This window comes from Bombina bombina, chromosome 2, assembly GCF_027579735.1.
Source record: "Bombina bombina isolate aBomBom1 chromosome 2, aBomBom1.pri, whole genome shotgun sequence".
In the NCBI taxonomy this organism is placed as follows: Eukaryota; Metazoa; Chordata; class Amphibia; order Anura; family Bombinatoridae; genus Bombina; species Bombina bombina.
Genome location: NC_069500.1, coordinates 1,318,346,318 through 1,318,372,566, shown reverse-complemented (window position 1 = coordinate 1,318,372,566; position 26,249 = coordinate 1,318,346,318). Strand labels below are relative to the sequence as shown.

The 26,249-nt window shown below is 38.6% G+C and overlaps 1 protein-coding gene across 4 annotated transcripts in view; it reads left to right on the top strand.

The window, feature by feature from the left end:
- Nucleotides 1–26,249, top strand: part of ABLIM2 (actin binding LIM protein family member 2) — a 470,688-nt gene that overhangs the window by 101,026 nt on the left and 343,413 nt on the right. For 2 of the 4 annotated variants that reach the window (XM_053704171.1, XM_053704168.1), the window contains exon 1: nucleotides 4,207–4,404. The exons of 1 other annotated variant lie outside the window; for it this stretch is intronic. In XM_053704171.1, the coding sequence (XP_053560146.1) occupies nucleotides 4,389–4,404 (16 nt within the window). In that variant the 5' untranslated portion in view covers nucleotides 4,207–4,388. Of the gene's footprint in view, nucleotides 1–4,202; nucleotides 4,405–26,249 lie in introns of those variants that run through there. One more of the 4 variants, XM_053704170.1, reaches the window with a different exon arrangement.

Genomic DNA, 26,249 nt, shown 5'->3' with positions numbered 1-26,249 from the left:
GACGTAGCACCTCGGGCTGGTCCGTTTCTACGAAAGGGACGAAAATTAGGTTTATTTTTTGCCTTGAAAGGCCGATCCTGAGGAAGGGCGTGGCCCTTACCCCCAGTGATATCAGAGATAATCTCTTTCAAGTCAGGGCCAAACAGCATTTTCCCCTTGAAAGGAATGTTAAGTAGCTTGTTCTTGGAAGACGCATCAGCCGACCAAGATTTCAACCAAAGCGCTCTGCGCGCCACAATAGCAAACCCAGAATTCTTAGCCGCTAACCTAGCCAATTGCAAAGTGGCGTCTAGGGTGAAAGAATTAGCCAATTTGAGAGCATTGATTCTGTCCATAATCTCCTCATAAGGAGGAGAATCACTATCGACCGCCTTTATCAGCTCATCGAACCAGAAACATGCGGCTGTAGCGACAGGGACAATGCATGCAATTGGTTGTAGAAGGTAACCCTGCTGAACAAACATCTTTTTAAGCAAACCTTCTAATTTTTTATCCATAGGATCTTTGAAAGCACAACTATCCTCTATGGGTATAGTGGTGCGTTTGTTTAAAGTGGAAACCGCTCCCTCGACCTTGGGGACTGTCTGCCATAAGTCCTTTCTGGGGTCGACCAAAGGAAACAATTTTTTAAATATGGGGGGAGGGACGAAAGGAATACCGGGCCTTTCCCATTCTTTATTAACAATGTCCGCCACCCGCTTGGGTATAGGAAAAGCTTCTGGGAGCCCCGGCACCTCTAGGAACTTGTCCATTTTACATAGCTTCTCTGGGATGACCAACTTGTCACAATCATCCAGAGTGGATAATACCTCCTTAAGCAGAATGCGGAGATGTTCCAACTTAAATTTAAATGCAATCACATCAGGTTCAGCCTGTTGAGAAATGTTCCCTGAATCAGTAATTTCTCCCTCAGACAAAACCTCCCTGGCCCCATCAGACTGGGTTAGGGGCCCTTCAGAGATATTAGTATCAGCGTTGCCATGCTCTTCAGTATCTAAAACAGAGCAGCCGCGCTTACGCTGACAAGTGTTCATTTGGGCTAAAATGTTTTTGACAGAATTATCCATTACAGCCGTTAATTGTTGCATAGTAAGGAGTATTGGCGCGCTAGATGTACTAGGGGCCTCCTGAGTGGGCAAGACTCGTGTAGACGAAGGAGGGAATGATGCAGTACCATGCTTACTCCCCTCACTTGAGGAATCATCTTGGGCATCATTGTCATTATCACATAAATCACATTTATTTAAATGAATAGGAATTCTGGCTTCCCCACATTCAGAACACAGTCTATCTGGTAGTTCAGACATGTTAAACAGGCATAAACTTGATAACAAAGTACAAAAAACGTTTTAAAATAAAACCGTTACTGTCACTTTAAATTTTAAACTGAACACACTTTATTACTGCAATTGCGAAAAAACATGAAGGAATTGTACAAAATTCACCAAATTTTCACCACAGTGTCTTAAAGCCTTAAAAGTATTGCACACCAAATTTGGAAGCTTTAACCCTTAAAATAACGGAACCGGAGCCGTTTTAAACTTTAACCCCTTTACAGTCCCTGGTATCTGCTTTGCTGAGACCCAACCAAGCCCAAAGGGGAATACGATACCAAATGACGCCTTCAGAAAGTCTTTTCTAAGTATCAGAGCTCCACACACATGCGACTGCATGCTATGCCTCTCAAAAACAAGTGCGCCACACCGGCGCGAAAATGAGGCTCTGCTTATGCTTTGGGAAAGCCCCTAAGGAATAAGGTGTCTAATACAGTGCCTGCCGATATTCTTATATCAAAATACCCAGATAAAATGATTCCTCAAGGCTAAATATGTGTTAATGATGAATCGATTTAGCCCAGAAAAGTCTACAGTCTTAATAAGCCCTTGTGAAGCCCTTATTTATGATCGTAATAAACATGGCTTACCGGATCCCATAGGGAAAATGACAGCTTCCAGCATTACATCGTCTTGTTAGAATGTGTCATACCTCAAGCAGCAAGAGACTGCATACTGTTCCCCCAACTGAAGTTAGTAGCTCTCAACAGTCCTGTGTGGAACAGCCATGGATTTTAGTTACGGTTTCTGAGTAAATAGTACATACCAGCACTATTTCAAAATAACAAACTCTTGATTGAATAATAAAAACTACAGTTAAACACTAAAAAACTCTAAGCCATCTCCGTGGAGATGTTGCCTGTACAACGGCAAAGAGAATGACTGGGGTAGGCGGAGCCTAGGAGGGATCATGTGACCAGCTTTGCTGGGCTCTTTGCCATTTCCTGTTGGGGAGGAGAATATCCCACAAGTAAGGATGACGCCGTGGACCGGACACACCTATGTTGGAGAAAGGATCTTTACTTTCATTGACTACACTGGCTAACATGGCACTGTGCTTTTTCTGCATTAACACAAACAAACCCAAATAATTAGAGGTAGCCAATAAAAATGGTCTATCATGCGATACATCTCAAGATCTCATCTAAAATATAAAGCACAACAATAAAGAATAAGATATATTACAAATAGCATAGAAATTAGGGAATCTGCATGTTTATTTTTTCAAACCTACCAATCGAATCCATCAGTGGCTCGTACAAAAGCATTGTATGCAATCTCTGCTGATATGACTAGAAAATTGGATTAAATTTGCTTAAACTAGAAGAAATAGACTTTTCAGGTGGATTTTTACAAATCTACACAGATGCAAAGCAAAATTTTAACACAAGCATTAATTGAGTCAATATTTATAGTGATTAAAATGTTGTTTTTACTTAATCAATAAAAATCCATGATAGATTAAATTAATATCATTCCATTTTTAAACACACACAGTTCATCACAATTCATTGGAAAAAATGATCAACAAAAATCCCTTCTATAGAAAATCAATAGATACATTTTTCTAAAGGATTGTTATCAACCACACACACAAGTCTTTGTGTGTGTGTGTGTGTATATATATATATATATATATATATATATATATATAGTCATGCTGGGAGGAGCAAGGTTTGGGGTTTGGAGCCCAGTAGTAGAGGCGACTAGACACCGGTTGTCAATTTCACTAAAAGGTACAGAGGTAACACTCCTTTAGGGTTCAGGCAAGTTTATTGCACAGGCACATGAGCTGGAATCTGTAGAAGCAAATACTGGATACCGTCCCTGGATTCTGTGGAGCTGTACACAGGGCTTAAAATCTGTGAAGCTGTACACTGGACACAGGACATGGAGTCGTTAGCGCAGGACACTGGATGCAGGATTTGGAATTAAATTTGTAGAGCAGAACACTGGACAGAATGGGGATTTTTAGAAATCGTATTAATGCATGAGTTGGCTTAAAATGTAGCTGTTTTTTTTATCTGACCCTGATGTTGTCTCAATAAAGGAGTATTTTATACATGACAATCGTTGCTGTTGCTGAACTTTATTCTTCGTATGTTCCAAGGGAGTAGCAGGATATTCATTAGCAAAGTGCACATGGGAGAACTATTGTTTGTTACAGCACCTGTTTCACTGTGAGATAAACCTTATATATATATATATATATATATATATATATATATATATATATATATATATATATATATATATATATATACATGGCTTACAATTTCCAGTGCTCCATTAATTCCCGGAAGACTTAGAGATGACTGTGGACGAGTTAGAAATGTGTCTTTTTTCCTTTCTTTAACATAGAGTGGACTGGTAACTTTTTCCCATTGGGCTTGTGGCTTTTAATATACTGTATGTATATTATATATCTTCTTTATCTCTGAGATGATACATTTATGAAAATAAGTCCCTTTTAGGATGGCATTTTAAAGGTATAACACTGAGTATCAACTATGAATGAGAATTAAATATGGTGCCTGCATTTTGTATTTGTCTAATGCATGTGGTCTAACGCAGATAGATTTTTTTTTTTACATTGATCTACATATAATCTGTATACAGAAACACGTTGCTCCTAAAACATGTGTAACTGTCTCCTCTGTGCTCTGGCTGTCTGCTATAGATCTATATATAGCCTAGATTTTACAGCGTGGTGTATGACTTGAAGGTGACAAATTTAAATATAACACTCTGTATAGGTATTTTACTAATGCTAGCGTGGGAGGTTGAACATACTTGAAAGCTGTAGGCTCTAATTTTAGAACTAGGCATTTACAAATTGGCTGAGCACCTACATGCAGGAGATGAAGGAGTCAAATGACTCTGTAGTTTGGGAACTAGCCACAAGCAAAGCCTCTGTTACGGGATCTGTCTGCTTCCAGTGACCTTCCAAGTAGTCTGTTAACTACTCTGTAGTATACACTTGATGCTGAACATTGGCAACCACAGTTCCTGTTTGCTTGCCAGCATTTTCTGGGATTACGCCCGACTGTCGAGATGCCGGAGGACGTAGGTACAGTGTAGCAATTACATTTTTTTTATAAATCTTTTTATTTTAAATAATTACATTTATGTTACTTAAAATTGAGCTAGTTTACAAATAAATTAGTGTTCTGCAACAGAAGATAGACTTGAATTATAAAATAATATCCTAGCACAATATATTAAAAAACACATGAGATATTTCATTGTGAGATAAATAATTATATCTGTAAATATATAACCAATAAATATAAAACAATATACATAAAAGTAAGCGATGTAATGGTTAATAGAGAAGATTATATGTGTGTAGGAGAAATTTACAGGAGGACTTTCTGGGAGTGAAATGGACAGAGGAGACAAGCCTCTAAGGTCTATATGAGTCACTGGTCCACTTATTTCCCACCACTAATCTAATGGATAGGATGTTTGGAAACATATAGAGATACTAAAAAGTCATTATAAAATATGTTATATACCTGGAGGTAAATTATGTGGTGCAATTATGGGTAATGTGTGAATCACCATTTATCTTTCTTTGATTAGTCTAGAGATGCATTTGCTGATTGATGGAAAATATGTTAACAGACCATGGGTAAATGTATGTCCCCAGAAGCTCATAAAACCTGTCAGAAGGGGTTATAATTTGTGGCTGACAAGGGGTTAATAATATTCTAGAATGTTCTGTATGTGTTTGATTCTCTGTGGGAGGAGAAAGGAGTTTATTACTACCATGTCTGTGGCTGACAAAGTGTTAATAATGTTGTATATGTGATTTTCAACAGGTGGTCTGTAAAGCTTTAATGGGGCTTGCAAGAGGTTAATAATTATTTGTAACATGCTGCTCTATAAGTGCAATGATGGAATAGTTATTCTCTTTGGACTAAATGTGTTTTACAATAAGTTAAACACTTCCCTATATTTTACTGACAAAATGACACGATCACTGCTCACTCTGGGCCTGTCAGAAAGGAGTTAATTATATTCTTAGTATGAGGAATATATGAGGGAAATAAATAAAATGTGAGTGGGTGTGGGAGAGTGGATTTTCTTGTGTCTAGAGCATTGTGAAACCTAAGTATGCCACCGACTGTATTACTTGGTGTTTGAAGACCTCAGATTATATCTACCAAAATCTAAAATTGCAAACACTATAATAGAAAATAAAATGACTGTTATAAATGATGGGTAACAAGGGACTTTAAGCTTTAATGTACCTAAACATGGAAAACCAATCTGTCACATATTAAATACATTTAAATATGAGCATTTTGTTTAAATGTATTTATAGTGATGTGGCACCTTATACAAAATAAAATATCTCTATCAAAAATATTGCTTTTATGTTAAAATAATTACTCTTTTACTTGGGACTGCTGTTTTTCATTTAATTCTGTGTTACCTTTATTATTATTATTATTATTATTACTAGCACTATGGAATTTGTTAGCACTTTAAAAATAAATCATAATAATAATGGTAATGATGATAATATCTTTATGTAATGACCCAACATAGGCCTAGTTTCCATTGCGGTGGTAAGGTTTAGAATCTGGTGTTAATATAAAAATCCTCCATAGATTTAATGGAGATAAGTGTTTTTCCCACCAGTTTCCAAACTTTACTACCTCAATGGAAACTAGGCAAGAGTCCACAACACAATCGAGGGAAAGGGAGACTGGGACAACAAATGTATTAGAGACTAGGGGAGTAGGTTGTGGTATGTTCTGAGTGTAGGCCATGGTCAGATTAAATTTCTATTTTCCATTTTAGGACTTTTATGGGCAATAAACAATATGATATCATCTGATATGCTTATCTGAAGATGTAGGTTTTAAGTATTTAAAGCTTTTAATGCTGTGAAATAGACTGATAGACTACAAGATCCCTACAGCACATGGGGAGTTGTGAATAAGTGGGAGGTGGGGAGGAGAGAGACTAAAATGCCAGGTCAGAAGCAGAGTGAATTACTTGGATGGGAGAGAGATATGAGATATAAGGCCAGATTACAAGTGGATCATAAACGTTTGCACACAAGTGATAAGGGGTTTATCGAAGGTGTTTACGTGCATTGGGTTTATCTTTTGTATTACAAGTTCCAATGTTCTAAGAAATAGTTGAGTGGAGCGCTAGACTCAGCCCACTTTGCCAACCTCTGGTACTACCTCCTTCCTAGGTAGTTTGAAATCAAAGAATCTGAATAAGTGGAGTGTAGGTGGCGCTAAAAGTACACTAAGTATACCTAGCTGTGGGTTGATAAACTAACGGTAAAATATGTCAGCAGAATATATATCTTAGGACAGTTCCATATAAATCTTCATATAAACTTTCTGGTTCAATAATTAGAGGTAACAAGCAACTGGATTAGAATTATGTACAATTTTATTCTTAATTGAAATAATGTAAAAATAGTATAAAAAACACAATATAAAAACAATATAAAAACAATCAAAAAAATTCTCTCATACAAATGGCCCACACTCTTCACTCGCAACAGCTTCCAAGTTTAAATAGCTACCACAAAAGATATTGGCAATTCTAGAACAATATAATGCTAAAATGAAAATGATGTTAAAACAATGATAAGACAATCGTCTAAGATCAATATGCACAATTGAATAATATTTATAGTATGACTATCTGGCTGGGGTTCTACTTCCCATTACAAGCCTCTGTTTGTAAAGCACTTTCTTCTATTGCGGCAACAATCAGACATACGACGGCCTGTTTCCAATGGGCTATGGCAGCCCGTTGTTCAAATAGTCCTTGTTAAGTGCCCTATCACAGAGGGGAATCCTGCTTTCAATCCTATAAAGAGGGGGAGTTCCTAAGGTAAAATCTGCAATCTTATGCAAATAGGGGCAGGTTCCCCAATATCAGATCAACAGTCTTTTGAGGATTTCAACGAAAATAAACACCGGAGTCTATTTTACTGAAAAATCCCACAGACAATCTTAGTCCGGTTTGAATGGTTTGAATGTCACTTTAGCGGGGAGTTATTGACAATATAGATACTCTCACCTGCTGTTCCTTGTCTGGGTATGTCAGCTCCTGTATAGATTTGTAGTTTAGGATAAGTTGCGGACCTTCTAGTCCCTGAGTGTAACTTTCTTCACTTGCGCAAGTCTTATCTAAGTTACCTTTGTACCGCAGCCTCTCAGCGACACTCTGCTCTTTAAGTACTCCGTACGCAATATCTTTTGTGGTAGCTATTTAAACTTGGAAGCTGTTGCGAGTGAAGAGTGTGGGCCATTTGTATGAGAGAATTTTTTTGATTGTTTTTATATTGTTTTTATATTGTGTTTTTTATACTATTTTTACATTATTTCAATTAAGAATATAATTGTACATAATTCTAATCCAGTTGCTTGTTATCTCTAATTATTGAACCAGAAAGTTTATATGAAGATTTATATGGAACTGTCCTAAGATATATATTCTGCTGACATATTTTACCGTTAGTTTATCAACCCACAGCTAGTTATACTTAGTGTACGTTTAGCGCCACCTACACTCCACTTATTCAAGTTCCAATGTTCTGCAAACAGTAGAATATGTTCTATGTATTTTTAAATAGATATTCCTATATATATATATATATATATATATATATATATATATATATAGAGCTTCAAAACTTGTTAGAAAAGATAATGTGCCACAGTAGAGCTATATGAGTTACTGTGTAAAGATGGGGGATTTCAGCACTCTATAGAACTTCATTTTACCCAGTTAGGAGCTTGGCTGGAAGCTATTAGGAGACACATACACGGATCCACATAAGTTCAGATATCACGGCAGGTTTATTTACAAAAGTAGCAAACATACTGAAAAGACATTTGCATCTTGTCTAGGTACTAAATAAATATATTACTACCACTGCAGTGGGATAATGAAACAAAATATCTATCGTAATATATTGCTGGAGCAGCAACAAGTGTAGCAACATTTAATCGATACATGCAAAGCAGGGAGAAATAGCTATAAACCAAACAGATTGACTATAATCATATATACCACCTGATTAAAAGTCCTCCTTATGGTTCAGAGAAAAGAAAAAAAAAACACAGGTTCATAAGGAGTCCGTTTCTGCCTGGGCCCAGGCTCCAAATGAAGAAAAGAGTGTTTAAAGGGAAATTTTTCAAAACTTTTTCCTTGCTTGTAATCCAAACCTTTGTAATAGGACTTGTGTGCTAGGGCTCCGAGGTAAGAACGTCCTCTCTAGCTAGCATGGATTGCGATACTTTGTTGCAGACTGTTGTTGCATATAGCCCACGACAAATGCAGCTTTCCAGGAAACTGCGGTAAGTAGCGGTCCGGGTATTTGCACCAATATTCTCCTCCGGATCTCTGCGGTGAGTAGCGGTCCGGGTATCTGTATTAATGCTCACCTCCGGATCCTTTTTTCCACCGCAATTGAAAACTTCAGTCTCTCGTTCGGGTAAGGATAATGAGGTTGCATGCAGAGTCGGGACAGGTACTTCCGATGTGAAACTGCTTACTTCTTCCACTTTTCAAAGTCGTGTCACCTTTGCTCATAGGGATCTTGACTACATCGGATAGCAGATATTTGCCTTCATGAAAATCTTCCAAACTTCAGTAGACTGTAAGTAGATGTCTGTCGATGCGCGTTTCACCCCACAATGCTGAGCGAAAGCTAGGGCTGACTGATGAGGCCCTAGCTTTCGCTCAGCATTGTGGGGCAAAACACGCATCGACAGACATCTACTTACAGTCTACTCAAGTTCGGAAGATTTTCATGAAGGCAAATATCTGCTATCCGATGTAGTCAAGATCCCTATGAGCAAAGGTGACACGACTTTGAAAAGTGGAAGCAGTAAGCAGTTTCACGTCGGAAGTACCTGTCCCGACTCTGCATGCAACCTCATTATCCTTACCCGAACGAGAGACTGAAGTTTTCAATTGCGGTGGAAAAAAGGATCCGGAGGTGAGCATTAATACAGATACCCGGACCGCTACTCACCGCAGAGATCCGGAGGAGAATATTGGTGCAAATGCCCGGACCGCTACTTACCGCAGTTTCCTGGAAAGCTGCATTTGTCGTGGGCTATATGCAACAACAGTCTGCAACAAAGTATCGCAATCCATGCTAGCTAGAGAGGACGTTCTTACCTCGGAGCCCTAGCACACAAGTCCTATTACAAAGCTTTGGATTACAAGCAAGGAAAAAGTTTTGAAAAATTTCCCTTTAAACACTCTTTTCTTCATTTGGAGCCTGGGCCCAGGCAGAAACGGACTCCTTATGAACCTGTGGGGGGTTTTTCTTTTCTCTGAACCATAAGGAGGACTTTTAATCAGGTTGTATATATGATTATAGTTAATCTGTTTGGTTTATAGCTATTTCTCCCTGCTTTGCATGTATCGATTAAATGTTGCTACACTTGTTGCTGCTCCAGCAATATATTACGATAGATATTTTGTTTCATTATCCCACTGCAGTGGTAGTAATATATTTATTTAGTACCTAGACAAGATGCAAATGTCTTTTCAGTATGTTTGCTACTTTTGTAAATAAACCTGCCGTGATATCTGAACTTATGTGCATCCGTGTATGTGTCTCCTAAAAGCTTCCAGCCAAGCTCCTAACTGGGTAAAATGAAGTTCTATAGAGTGCTGAAATCCCCCATCTTTACACAGTAACTCATATAGCTCTACTGTGGCACATTATCTTTTCTAACAAGTTTTGAAGCTATAATAGTTTTTGGGGGTCTGCACCTGATCTTGAAACGGCTAACTACCGTCTTGATCTTTAAATAATTACTTTTGCTGTGAAAAAGTCCCTGTCCTGTTTAATCAGGAAGGTCCCAGCAATCCTCTCCCAGCATTTATTCTGTTATATATATATATATATATATATATATATATATATATATATATATATATATATATATATATATATATATATATATATATATATATCTGTATATATCTATACCTATATATAATCACATATATATTTTTATATCCTATACTATAAAAGGCCAGGTGTGTTTGTCCGCAGCTGTCATGTGCAGTAGAGACTGCGTGCAAGGACAAACACACCTGACCTTCTGACTGAACTGCAGACTCAGCCTCAGTGAGAAGCGTGATGGGCCGCCAGGCGTGGCGTGGGCGTGGGTAGGCTTGGCACGGGCGTGACGTGGTCAAGACCAGGTGGGAGAGAGCAAAAGAGAGGGGGAGGTAGAAAGAAGGGAGAGAGTGGGTAGGGAAAACATGAGAAAGGGGAGAAAGAGCTCAACAGGGGAGAGAGAAATCAAGAGGGGAGATAGAGAGAGCAAAAGAGAGGGAGAGAGACCACAAAAGAGAGGGGGAGGGAGAGCAAAAGAAAGGGGAGAAAGAGATCAAAATAGGAGAGATAGAGAGAGCAAAAGAAAAGGGGAAGTAGAACAAAAGAAAGGGGAGAGAGAGATCAAATGAGGGGAGATAGAGACAGCAAAAGAGAGGGAAAGACAACAAAAGAGAGGGGGAGGGAGATTAAAGAAAGGGGTGAGAGACAGCAAAAGCGAGGGAGAGAGACAGCAAAAGAGAGGGGGAGGGAGAGCAAAAGAAAGGGGAGAGAGAGAGCAAAAGAGAGGGAGAGAGACAGCAAAAGAGAGGGGGAGGGAGAGCAAAAGAAAGGGGAGAGAGAGATCAAAAGAGGGGAGATAGAGAAAGCAAAAGAGAGGGAGAGAGACAGCAAAAGAGAGGGTGGAGAAAGTGGAAAGAGAGAGCAAAAGAGAGGGGGGAGAGCGCAAAAGAGGGAAGAGAGAGAGAGAATAAGAGAGGGGAGAGAGAGAGCATAAGAGAGGGGGAGAGCACAAGAGAGGGGGGAGAGAAAGAGCAAAAGAGAGGGGGAGAGAGTGCAAAAGAGAGGGGGGAGAGAGAGCACAAAAGAGGGGGGGAGAGAGAGAGCGCAAAAGAGAGGGGGGAGAGAGAGCGCAAAAGAGAAGGGGAAGAGAGAGAGCGCAAATGAGAGGGGGAGTGAGAGAGCGCAAATGAGAGGGGGAGAGAGAGCGCAAAAGAGAGGGGGGAGAGAGAGTGCAAAAGAGAAGAGAGAGAGCGCAAAAGAGAGGGGGAAATAGAGAGAGCAAAAGAGAGGAAGAGAGACAGCAAAAGAGAGGGGGAGGGAGAGCAAAAGAAATGGGAGAGAGAGATCAAAAGAGGGGAGATAGAGAGAGCAAAAGAGAGGGAGAGGCTGGGGCGTGTCCGGGCAGCGGCCATCTTTGGTCGCAATATTTGAGGCAGCTGAGGAGATCCTATTAATCCGCCGATTAACTAGAGGACTTTACAGCATATCTGCATAGAACTTATGTATGAAGAACGCTTATGCTCCACTGAATCTATTGATCCTAGGATCACTATGTGTGTGACCCTCCAGCCCAGATCTGGACCATTGTAACTTCAGGCGGCGGCCTATCACAAAGATATCAACACCCCCCCCCCACTAACACGGGTTAGGCAACCACTATTTGGCTGCACTAGTCACTCTTGGATCCTACAAAAAACAGCAAGAATAATGGCACCTACTATGTCGTACCTTCAAGCTGATCTCTACACACTCCTAGAGGAATACTTCCATAAGCTACACCGATTGGTAGAAAACTGTTTCCAGACATGTGGGGCTACAAATAATGATCAGGCTCCCAGATTGGATAAACTCACAACTGAACTGGAAGCAGCTCAGGGAGAGAGTCGTTCCATGAGGCTCTTGCGACGGAGTCCTTCTCTAATGTGGATGACACAGACTTTGTCCTGCAGCTGGATCGACAACACCTCAGTGGGCCTATATCTAGAGAGGCTACCTTGTCGAGGGGCTATGCAGGGTCAGACAACCTAGATGGAGGCCACAATCCGCATCTACGGAGACCAGCCTCAGAATTGCAAGCAATATACCAATCGGCAGTTTGTTTCTCATGCGAGGGGTTACCCGACCCTCCAAATCAAGCGGAGAGCCATGAGAGGAGGAATGCCCCTTCGCTGTCAAAAAATACAAGCACAACACGGCTTTCCTCACATGTGTTAGACAAGGCGGAAAACTCTACTAAGATCAGCCTTGCCATTACAGTCCTCATTTTAAAGCATGTCCCTTTCATTATATGCAAGAGACTTTCCTTCAGGGGCCCAGATCCAGCATATTTCACACAGTGCACCTCACGTACTGGGGTGGGCTAAGGGACTCCCTTTGTTTGCATGTGAGGGTACCTAGGGTTGTCAGCTACTAGAGGGATATTATTTACGACTACTAAACTCTACAGTTCCAGCCCTGTGAAACGGCCGACTGAGCCCCTGCATCATTTGTGACTCTTTATGCTGCCACGGCACTTGTCGCTCTATATTATGTGGATATATTATGTACCTTTGAGGTGGTTTTAACTACAGGGGGTTGCAAGACATTTGCTGGTTAACATGTTCTGGGGCTAACTCCTCATGAACCCTAGCTTCACTTAGGGAGAGAGAGAGCAAAAGAGGAAGAGAGAGAGCAAAATAGAGGGGGAGAGAGAGAGCAAAAAAGAGGGGGAGAGAGAGAGCAAAAAAGAGGGGGAATGGAGACAGCAAAAGAGAGGGGGAGAGACAGCAAAAGAAAGGGGGAGAGAGCAAAAGAAAGGGGGAGAGAGAGAGCAAAAGAGGGGGGATAGTGAGAGCAAAAGAGAGGGAGAAAGAGACCAAAAGAGAGAGAGAGCAAAATAGAGGGGGAGAGAGAGCAAAAAAGAGGGGAAGACAGAGCGCAAAAGAGGGAGGAAAAGAGAGGGGGGGGGGAGAGAGAGAGCAAAAGAGAGGGGGGAGAGAGAGAGCAGAAGAGAGGGGGATGGAGAGAGAGCAAGGGGTGGAACCGCTGTACTGCAAAAATTGGCCTGTGTACACAGGCTTTAGGACTAGTATATATATATATATATATATATATATATATATATGTATATATATATATATATATATATATATATATATATATATATATATATATATATATATATATATATATATATATATATAGATATAGATATATATTGTACCAAAATACCATCAGATATATGTAGAAATATTTATTAATTAATAAATAGAAACTATTATTCTATGTAAAGAATATTGTAATTTGAAATATTCATATTTTCATGTCGGGTTTGTGCACATGAGAATATATAATTGGGTTTGCACACGAGTTGGGTGTTAAGTTTTTCCCCACACTTTTTTCCTCCATTAACTTCTATGGGGGAATACCTGAACGCGCATGCGATATTGTAAGTTCGGCTTTTTGAAGGGTTTGCATTTTGAATGTGATAATGGAAGCAAGCGATGGAAGGTGAATAAGACTGGCAGCAGCATTCACAACACATTGGCACATGTTCAGTGGTAAACCAATTAGAAGGATACTGAATTAGTCAAGATGTTATATGAGTGAACCATAATTTTGTTGTGTCTTGAATGAGAAATGGCAAATTCTGCCAATGATCTAGGGATGGAGGTGCACAGATTTGGGTGGGAAATTGTGCTTGATGGGTAAAGGACAGGGCAGGGTTAAGTAATACTTAAAGGCAGTAAACATTATTATTTATTATTATTATTATCGTTTATTTGTAGAGCGCCAACAGATTCCACATCGCTATAAACAAAGGCAGAGTACAAACAATTATAGCGATCAAATGGGTAGAGGGCCCTGCCAAGAGTCGCACTGTTGTAGTCAGCTCTTAAGAGGGTGATCTACAAACTGCTGGACTCTTAGGCATACATGCTAAGGGGGTTCAGGGGATAGCAATGGAGGAGAGAAACTGGTATAAAGGTTAGTGTAGGTTGTATGTATCCCTGAACAGTAGAGTCTTTAGGGAGCGCTTGAAGCTTTCAAAACTAGGGGAGAGTCTTTTGGAGCAAGGCAGAGAGTTCAACAAGATGGGAGCCAGTCTGGAGAAGTCCTGTAAATGTGTGATGAGGTAACAAGAGAGGAGGAGAGTAGGAGGTCAGAGCGAAGGGTACGTGAGGGAGAGTATCTGGAGACAAGGTCTGAGATATAGGGGGGAGCAGTGCAGTTGAGGGCTTTGTATGTCAGAGTGAGAATTTTGTGTTTAATCCTAGAGGCAAGAGGAAGCCAGTGAAGGGATTGGCAGAGAGGGGCAGCAGATGAAGCGCGATGTGTAAGGAAGATGAGCCTGGCAGAGGCATTCAATATGGATTGTAAAGGAGCTAGGCGACAGCTGGGGAGACCAGAGATGACAGCATTTCAGTAATAGAGGTGGAAAGAATGAGAGAGTGGATTAAAACCTTATTTGTGTCGTGTGTAAGGAAATGCCTAATTTTACAGATGTTTTTAAGGTGGAAGTGTCAGGCTTTATCCAAGGACTGAATGTGAGGAGTGAAGGAAAGATCTGAGTCAAATGTGACCCGAGACATCGGGCATGTGGAGTAGGGGTAATGATGGAGTTGTCGACAGTTATAGAGAGATTGGGGGTGGAGATTTTGGAAGAAGGGGGGAAAATAAGGAGCTCAGTTTTGGAGAGATTTAGCTTGAGGTAGTGAGAGGACATCCAGGAAGAGATGTGAGAAAGACAGTTAGTGACACAGGTTAGCAAGGAAGGAGATAGGGTGTCATCGGCATACAAATGATATTGGAAACCATGGGACTTTATTAGGGAACCTAATAATGACATGTAGATTGAGAAGAGTAAGGGACCGAGGACAGAGCCTTGTGGTACCCCGACAGAAAGTGGTGACAGGGCAGAGGAGGCTCCAGAGAAGGCTACACTAAAGGTATGGTTTGACAGGTAGGAAGAGAACCATGAGAGGGCTGTGTCACAGATGCCGAAGGATTGGAGAGTTTGGAGCAAAAGAGGGTGGTCAACAGTATCAAAGGCTGCGGACAGATCAAGGAGGATAAGCAGAGAGAAGTGGCCTTTTAATTTTGCTGTAAGTAGGTCATTGGTTGATGATTAAGGTATTCTATTTCAATAACATGTTTTGTTCAGTGTTATTTCTAAATTCAAACCCATTCAGTACAGTGTGAAATTGTAGCATATATAAAAATACAATGTTAGAAAAATGTGTCTCCTTTTTAAAACATGTTTTACATAGTGCAAGGTTTAAAAAAACGCATTGTGGTAAAACTAAAAAGTAATGGATCCTGTCTTTTCATGGGATATTAAAATCCTGATGCAAACAGTGAGGGGTTGACCCAATAATTAAGTGTAAAAATAGTGTCCTTAATTTCAAAAGGTGTCAGGCTGTGACTATGGATCTTGCATCCGAAACGCGTAAGCCGGTTTGTGCTACCCCCGAGACTGCACTATGTTCTTTTGTTTGCTGACTACCCATGTCATCTTTTAATGTTTGAAGAAATAATGACAAGATATTTATATATATAAGTTGATGGATGAATTCTTTCTAAATTATATTAAAATCCTGTACACAAAATCCTAAAATGAAAAGAGCACTTCAAAAGTAAAAAACACATGTATTTAAATAACAAACTTACTTAAAATATACTTTTATGCAGTATAATACATACATATAACATATACACATGTAATGTACACCTCCAATACCCCAGTTCATATAGGTTCATTATTCATGTAAAAGTTTCACTGTTGTATTGTAACAATAGTTTCAGTTCACATATGTAAATTGTATTGCAATTCAATACTGTCTAAAGGGATAATTTACATTAAATCTTTGATGCACATGGCGATTCTGCATTTATATTCTGCCAGTGGCAGAGAACCATCATCCACCTCCCCCTTATAGTGAAATGTAATAAAATGCCTCTTGGAGAGACTGACTTCTAACAGTGATTTCATCCCTATAGAACAATTCACCTGTAATCTCGGATATAACTTAACGCTATTGTGATGATCCTTGTGAGGACCAAAACATTGGCCTCTACTTATCAAGCCGTCAACCGCAAATACGCTGGAATTCCGCAGCGTATTTGTGACGAGCCTGATTCGCCTTAGTTATCAAACCCTACAAACTGGCAAAAGTAGAAATTAGTGACGTAACATACGATCCGCTAGACTCAGTCCGACACAGATCGATGCTTACGTCACTACAGATGTTCCGAACGCAAGTTCGGCACTATCTGACTACTTTTGCTAGTTATCAAATAACTAGCAAGTACGCTCGGCACTATTCCGGCCCAGCGTTCCTGATTTTCAATCCGCCGCCCTGGAGGCCGCAGATGCCATAGGAATCAATGGGAGTCGGAAAGCAGCGAGAGCATATGTTCGCTGCTGCCCGATATCCCATTGATTCTGATGGGAACGTCTACATCTAACACCCTAATATGTACCCCGAGTCTAAACACCCCTAATCTGCCCCTCCCTACACCGCCACCACCTACATTATACTTATTAACCCCTAAACCGCCGCTCCTGGACCCCGCCGCAGCTAAATAAAGTGTTTAACCCCTAAACCACCGCTCCCGGAGCCCACTGCCACCTACATTATACTTATTAACCCCTAATCTGCCCCCCCTACTCCTCCGCCACCTACATTATATTTATTAAGCCCTAAATCTGCCCCCCCAACACCGCTGCCACTATATTAAATGTATTAACCCCTAAACCTAAATCTAACACTAATCCTAACACCACCTAACTTAGATATAATTTAAATAAATCTAAATAAAATTATTCCTATTTAAAGCTAAATACTTACCTATAAAATAAACCCTAAGCTAGCTACAATATAACTAATAGTTACATTGTAGCTATCTTAGGATTTATTTTTATTTTACAGGCAAGCTTGTATTTATTTTAACTAGGTAGAATACTTATTAAATAGTTATTAACTATTTAACAGCTACCTAGTTAAAATAAAGACAAAAGTACCTGTAAAATAAAACCTAACCTAAGTTACAATTATATCTAACACTACACTAACATTAAATTAATTACCTACATTAACTACAATTAAATAAAATTAAATAAAATTATCTAAAGTACAAAAAAAACCTAAATTACAGAAAATAATAAAATAATTACAAGTTTTTTAAACTAATTACACCTAATCTAATCCCTCTAATAAAATAAAAAAAGCCCCCCAAAATAATAAAAAGCCCTACCCTATACTAAATTACAAATAGCCTTTAAAATGGCTTTTTGCGGGGCATTGCCCCAAAGTAATCAGCTCTTTTACCTGAAAAAAAAGTACAATACCCCCCCAACATTAAAACCCACCACCCACACAACCAACCCTACTCTAAAACCCACCCAATACCCCCTTAAAAAAAACCCTAACACTAACCCCTTGAAGATCACTCTATCTTGAGACGTCTTCACCCAACCCGGCCAAAGTCCTCCACGAAGCCGGGCGAAGTGGTCCTCCAGACGGGCAGAAGTCTTCATCCAAGCCGGCCAGAAGAGGTTCTCCAGACGGGCAGAAGTCTTCATCCAGACGGCATATTCTTTCTTCAATTATCCGGCGCGGAGCGGGTCCATCTTCAAGACATCCGATGCGGAGCATCTTCTTCCAATGACATCCGACGACTGAATGACGGTTCTTTTAAATTACGTGATCCAAGATGGCGTCCTTTGAATTCCGATTGGCTGATAGAATTCTATCAGCCCATCGGAATTAAGGTAGGGAAAATCCTACTGGCTGATGCAATCAGCCAATAGGATTGAAGTTCTATCCTATTGGATGATCCAATCAGCCAATAGGATTGAGCTCGCATTCTAGGTAGTTAAGATTGCACCACAAAATTTTTTAACAATTAACCCCTTAATCTCCAAACCGGATTGAAAATAGGCCCAGATCCGGGAAAAAACACTCTCAGCACCTTGCCACAGCCCTGCTGTGGCCCTACCTGCCCTCAGGGATCGAAAGTGTGGGGTAAAAGCTTCGATTTGGCCCAAAACATACACCAGGGCCCTCAGGAGTTAGAGCTTGCTGCTTACTGACAAAACTAACTGTGCATCTGAGCCGCAAAAATAGGCCCCGCCCATCTCACTCGATGTTTCCTCAGCCTTAAAGAACCGCGCCAGAGCGGTTATAACTAGCCATGTGGGTTCTAAGACCCAAAAATTAAGCCATGTGTGCCCTAATAAAGTTGCCCAAAACGTTTATTGCCCACAAAAACGTTAAAGCACTCCCATAAAAAAACGTTTGCTCACAAGCATTTGCCATTCAGTGTCAACCATATTAGTAATTAGCCCCATATGCAAGCTAAGTAATGCCCTTCTTTTAGCTCTAGGATTACTGCTTACCCTTACCCTCCTGGGTATAATGTCAGCCTTTCTGAAATACACAGTCTCTCCAGAAAAACATACCTCATTGCTGCATAGCATGAAACCATTCCTCACACTGAAGTTTCCTGTACTCCTCAGCCTCTGTGGGAACAGCAATAGACCTTAGTTACAAATGCTAATATCATCATCCTCCAGGCAGCAGTCTTCATCCATCTGCTGCCTGAGAGTAAATAGTACACACTGGTACCATTTAAAATAACAAACTCTTGCTTGAAGAAATTAAAAACTAATATTTTATGACCTCTTTCACTTTACCCTTCCTAGTACTTAGAGTAGGCAAAGAGAATGACTGGGGGGGTGGAGCTAAGGAAGGAGCTATATAGACAGCTCTGCTGTGGTGCTCTTTGCCACTTCCTGTAGGGAAGGATAATATCCCACAAGTAAAGGATGAATCCGTGGACTCGTCTTACCATAGAAGAAATCAATTTATCAGGTAAGCATAAATGTAGTCTTTATTTAGATTTATTTAAATTATATTTATGTTAGGTGGTGTTAGGTTTAGTGTTAGACTTAGATTTAGGGGTTAATACATTTAATATAGTTGCGGCGGGGTCCGGGAGCGGCGGTTTAGGGGTTAATAAATATAATGTAGGTGGTGGCGGTGTGGGGGGCAGATTAGGGGTTATTAAGTATAATATAGGTGGCGGTGGGCTCCGGGAGTGGCGGTTTAGGGGTTAAACCCTTTATTTATTTGTGGCCGGGTCCGGGAGCTGCAGGGTAGGGGTTAATAACTTTATGTAGGTGGTGGCGGTATAGGGGGTGGAAGATTAGGGGTTAATATGTATAATGTAGGTGGCGGTGGGGTCCGGGAGTGGCGGTTTAGGGGTTAATACATTTATTAGAATTGCGGTGGGCTCCGGGAGCGGCAGTTTAGGGGTTAAACACTTTATTTAGTTGCGGTGGGCTTCGGGAGCGGCGGTTTAGGGGTTAAACACTTTATTTAGTTGCGGCGGGGTCCGGGAGCGGGGGTATAGGGGGTAAACAGTATAGTGTGGGTGTTTAGTGACAGGATGCCAAGAAAGCTGTAAAAAAGCCGAAGAGCAGCGAGATCGATGAATGTTAGTTAACATCGCAACGTACTTGGTGCGCGGCTTTTTGACAGCTTTTTTGATCATTTTGGAGAACATATTCAGGTCCACGGCCGTGATGTTAGGCAATCTTAGGAGAGCCAAATGAATCTTAGGAGAGTCAAATGAAGGTAAGTTGATGGCTTGATAAATAGAGGCCATTGTCATTAAAAAGAAACTTTCTACAAATTTAGGGCTAAATTTTCAATTCACAATAACTTTGAAAATAATATATGCTGTACTATTTAATAATTGTAAATTTAACTGTGTGTACTTATCACATAATACACCATTATGTCACATTCAAAGTTGACTTATACTTTACACTGAACTTGGCAGTTTTATAGTATACTATAATCCCTATAATTTTATAGTATCATAAATTGATATAATCCAAAGCTTTGGATTCATACATCCTGGGCTTTAAATTATAACCACATGCATTACCACCTTGATACTTGTAATCATTACGTCAAAATACATAACCCAACAACTACCCTGTGTTTTTAATGTTTATGTTGGTGTGTGGACATATATCATTTTTAATTTCCTAATAAAGGTTATATTTTAATAATTTTCAGCACATAGCTCTTCCTTTCCAGATCTGATTCTAATTTGAAGCTACCCCCCTTTTTAGGAAATAGAGTGCTATTCAGGTGTACACTTCATCAATCCAAGGATTGATACTCTTTCTTTCAGTTCCTATACAGTATACAGCACCTTTGCCCTTTACAACTACATTGAGTCTGGATTATAATTTATTATTCATTACTATATCCAGTGCTTGATAGGCAATCCGATTCCTAATAATGTAATTTTAGTAGTGCCATTAGTACCCTGTTTTCTCTCTTTACCTAAATATATATGTATACATATAAAGACATATATATATATATATATATATATATATAGGAATTGCCCTTTGCAGTCAAGTAACTTAAAACATGTAAAATCATATTTATGCAGTATTCATATTTAATAAGGTGCTTAACTATGTATTTACAATAAATATTTCACATTCCTATGTTCGTTAAATGATTTTTAAATACAGATATATATCTGTATATATCAATACCTACAGTATATATAATCATATATATATATATATGTATATATTCTACCAAAAAAACATTATATATATATATATATATATATATATATATATATATATGTATATATACACTATGTGCAGAATTATTAGGCAAATGAGTATTTTGACCACATCATCCTCTTTATGCATGTTGTCTTACTCCAAGCTGTATAGGCTCGAAAGCCTACTACCAATTAAGCATATTAGGTGATGTGCATCTCTGTAATGAGAAGGGGTGTGGTCTAATGACATCAACACCCTATATCAGGTGTGCATAATTATTAGGCAACTTCCTTTCCTTTGGCAAAATGGGTCAAAAGAAGGACTTGACAGGCTCAGAAAAGTCAAAAATAGTGAGATATCTTGCAGAAGGATGCAGCACTCTTAAAATTGCAAAGCTTCTGAAGCGTGATCATCGAACAATCAAGCGTTTCATTCAAAATAGTCAACAGGGTCGCAAGAAGCATGTGGAAAAACAAAGGCGCAAAATAACTGCCCATGAACTGAGAAAAGTCAAGCGTGCAGCTGCCAAGATGCCACTTGCCACCAGTTTGGCCATATTTCAGAGCTGCAACATTACTGGAGTGCCCAAAAGCACAAGGTGTGCAATACTCAGAGACATGGCCAAGGTAAGAAAGGCTGAAAGACGACCACCACTGAACAAGACACACAAGCTGAAACATCAAGACTGGGCCAAGAAATATCTCAAGACTGATTTTTCTAAGGTTTTATGGACTGATGAAATGAGAGTGAGTCTTGATGGGCCAGATGGATGGGCCCGTGGCTGGATTGGTAAAGGGCAGAGAGCTCCAGTCCGACTCAGACGCCAGCAAGGTGGAGGTGGAGTACTGGTTTGGGCTGGTATCATCAAAGATGAGCTTGTGGGGCCTTTTCGGGTTGAGGATGGAGTCAAGCTCAACTCCCAGTCCTACTTCCAGTTTCTGGAAGACACCTTCTTCAAGCAGTGGTACAGGAAGAAGTCTGCATCCTTCAAGAAAAACATGATTTTCATGCAGGACAATGCTCCATCACACGCGTCCAAGTACTCCACAGCGTGGCTGGCAAGAAAGGGTATAAAAGAAGAAAATCTAATGACATGGCCTCCTTGTTCACCTGATCTGAACCCCATTGAGAACCTGTGGTCCATCATCAAATGTGAGATTTACAAGGAGGGAAAACAGTACACCTCTCTGAACAGTGTCTGGGAGGCTGTGGTTGCTGCTGCTGCACGCAATGTTGATGGTGAACAGATCAAACACTGACAGAATCCATGGATGGCAGGCTTTTGAGTGTCCTTGCAAAGAAAGGTGGCTATATTGGTCACTGATTTGTTTTTGTTTTGTTTTTGAATGTCAGAAATGTATATTTGTGAATGTTGAGATGGTATATTGGTTTCACTGGTAAAAATAAATAATTGAAATGGGTATATATTTGTTTTTTGTTAAGTTGCCTTATAATTATGCACAGTAATAGTCACCTGCACACACAGATATCCCCCTAAAATAGCTATAACTAAAAACAAACTAAAAACTACTTCCAAAACTATTCAGCTTTGATATTAATGAGTTTTTTGGGTTCATTGAGAACATGGTTGTTGTTCAATAATAAAATTAATCCTCAAAAATACAACTTGCCTAATAATTCTGCACTCCCTGTATATATATATATATATATATATATATATATATATATATATATATATATATATATATATATATATATATATATATATATATATATATATATATATATATATATATATATATATATATATATATATATATATATATATATATATATATATATATATATATATAAAAGATTAAATAGAACATATTCTGCTTTGTGAAGAACATTGGAATGTGAAATATTAATATTTCATGTAGGGTTAGAGCATTCGAGAAAATGTGATCAGGTTTGCGCAACTTGTTGGGTGTAATTTTTTTCCACTTTTCATGCTCCATTGACGCCTATTGGGGAATACGTTAATGTATTGCGATATTACAAGTTCTGCTTTTTGCGTATAAAGCTTTCTTCTAGCGGAGTTAATAAATAGCACTCCACTTGTAATCTAGCCCTTATATAAGAAAATAACATACAACTTAAAATAGAAATGTATCTCTTCATTAACATTTTATGAAATCATTTACATAGATAGTTTAAATGCTCTGAAGCTGCAAGACTTAATTAATTCAGTAACAACACACTCTATAAATGTGACATTTGTAAACCAATCATTTATAAACCTGTTTAATGCATAGAAAAGAAACAGATATTGTTTATTATTCATTTCAGTTGTAAAAGTGTAGAATTACATATTTATAACAAATATATTTTAGTGACCTTTCCTGTATGGGTCAAAATTCATTTGTCTATCTCTGATCTTAATATTATGTTCTCATTCATCAAGGCCAAAGCTTAGATTAGTGAGGAGCCATTTTGTTCCTGGGCTGCTTGTGGCTCTAGAGATGCATCCATGGATTTGATAGACGACCTAATAATGAATTATAGAAAGCATCATATATAATACTTATACTCAGACAGAATAAATTGTGTGATTAAATGATCTTTATGAAAAAGTACTTAAAGGGACACTGAACCCAATTTTTTTATTTCATGATTCAGATAGAGCATGCACTTTTAAGCAACTTTCTAATTTACTTCTATTATCAATTATTCTTCCTTCTCTTGCTATCTTTATTTGAAAAAGAAGGCATCTAAGCTAAGGAGCCAGCAAATGTTTGGGTTCAGAACCATGGACAGCACTGGTTTATTGGTGCTGTCCAATCAGCAAGGACAACCCAGGTTGTTCACCAAAAATGGGCCGGCATCTAAACTTACATTCTTGCTTTTCAAATTAACATATCAAGAGAATGAAGAAAAATTGATAAAAGGAGTAAATTAGAAAGTTGCTTAAAATTGCATGCTCTATCTGAATCACAAAAGAAAAAATTTGAGTACAGTGTCCCTTTAACAACACAGGTTCTATGCTGATTACACAGATTACAGTTTGCTTATTGTCCTGCCCAAAATATAAGTAGGAAAAGAATAAACAAAATTACTAAGATTTTAATACAAATGATTTCTCTCAATAGTTTATTAATGATTTATTGCACTGAACTAAGGAAAGAATGCACAGTAATTCACACATTTATATAAGGCTTTCTAGAGTGGTTTAATGGGACACTAAACCCAAATTTTTTCTTTCATGATTCAGATACAGACAATTTTAAGCAACTTTCTCATTTACTCCTATTATCAATTGTTCTTTGTTTTCTTGCTATCTTTATTTTAAAAGCAGGAATGTAAAGCTTAGGAGCTTGCCCACTTTTGGTTCAGAACCTGAGTTATGCTTGCTTTTTGGTGGCTAAATGTATTCACCAATAAGCAAATGCTATCCAGGGTGCTTATTATCACTCAGTGTTATTTCAGATAAGCTGTGCCTGTGCTGTTTTTTTTTTTCTAAGTTATTCATTTCTTGTTTTCTAGGAGGAAATAGCTAAAAACAGGCTTCATGAAGCATTTTTATTAAAGGGATATGAAAACCATCATTTTACTTTCATGGTTCAGAGCACACAATTTTAAACAACTTCCCAATTTACTTTTATTATCTAATTTGCTTAGTTCTCTTGGTATCCTTTGCTGAAAAAGATACCTAGGTAAGCTTAGGATCTGGGAGCTAGCTGCTTATTGGTGGCTGAACATATATATCTATTGTAATTGGCTTAACAACGTGTTCAGCTAGCTCCTGGTAGTACATTGCTACTCCTTCAATAAAGGATACCAAGAAAAAAGCAACATTGATAATAAAAGTACATTGGAAAGTTGTTAAAAATGTATGCTCTATCTGAATCTTAAAAGAAAACAATGGGTTTCATGTCCCTTTAAGTTAAACGTGTGCATACATTGTGGAGCTTTTGATTGCATTTGCATTCTTGTAGTAAGGGACACGAACCCCAATGTTGTTTCTTAAAAATGCATATTATACCTATGTTTATAGGGCTGCAGAATATGTTGACGCTCTACAAATAACTAACAATAATAATAAAGGATACCAAGAGAGCAAAGCAAATTTGACAATATAAGTATATCGCAAGTTGTTTAAAATTGTAAACTCTATCTGAATTGTGCCTTTCATGTCCCTTTCAGTGTATTAAGATTAAACTAAAGGACTCTTGTTTACTATATGTAAATTAAAAAAAATATTAGAAACTCTTTTATATTCCCTTTGCTAGAGTCTATCTTGACATGGTGGCAGGCTTGATTTTGTTTGGACTATAGTAACAAGATAGTAGGTAAAGTAGTACTAATGGTAAGTACCTATAGGTGCCAAATTTTTTCGTAATCAACAAGCACCTGGTAGGGGGGCAATATAGCACTAAGGAGAAAATTTTCCCTGAATAATACAGGAATGATTTTTAACCATTCATACTTTATATTTATTGGTTTAACTATTCAATCATACATGTTTAAAAACACTTAAACTATCTAGATATCAATATATAGCATAGGTCTGTGTATAATACCTCTGAGAATCATGTATGTAGATGTGAAACATTGTACTTGGTTTGTATAATATCAAGCAGTCATATGCAAACGTTATCTTTTGTAGCCGGCTATTAATAAATTCAGAAATAATGCTGTAATATGTGGGATGTCAGATTGCGAGATTAAAGCTAATAAACTAATACTCTGTAATTATAAAGTCCTTGCTTGCACAGTTAACTTTAGCACAGCTATTCAGTGTAATAGATTCTGCTTAACCCCCTTCTATATCGGGGGGCTAGATTAATGTTTAACTGACTTGTTTCACTAACATAGCACAACGTCTGATCTCAGAATATAGCACACATTTACAAGCTATTGGCAATCAACAGTTATCATAGAGAGTAAGCGGTTAAAAAATGAGAGTATGAACTCTCTGAAATCAGACAGGGGGTGTCAATCAACCCGATCGTATTGGATCGGGTTGATTTCTGGCGATGTCTGTCGGACAGGTTATGGAGCAGCGGTTTTTAGACCGCTGCTTCATAACTTGTGTTTCTGGCGAGCCTGAAGGCACGCCAGAAACACGGGGCTTCAAGCTCCATACGGAGTTTGATAAATATGCCCCTACAACTGATATTTATGAAGCAGCGGTTTAAACCTCTTTTTTATAAACCCTCTCCACCAGACTGGAGTTGGAGGATGAAAATCACCCCGGATTCATTCAACCGTAAATCATTAATTCGACCCAGATTCACCCTCCTGTCCGCTAGCAAATTGATAAATCTTTCCCTTAGTATACCATAAAGGTATAAATTAAAACAATAATCATATGCATTTATCTTTTATTCTCACAATATACAAATGTCTTTACTTAAATGGGAAACTATTTCAAGATTTATTATCACCCTATTTCAGTTAGTAACAATTATATATTAGTTATATTGTATGTGTGCTATATAAATCTTGATTTAAGAGGATGACTTATGTTGCGCAATCACTT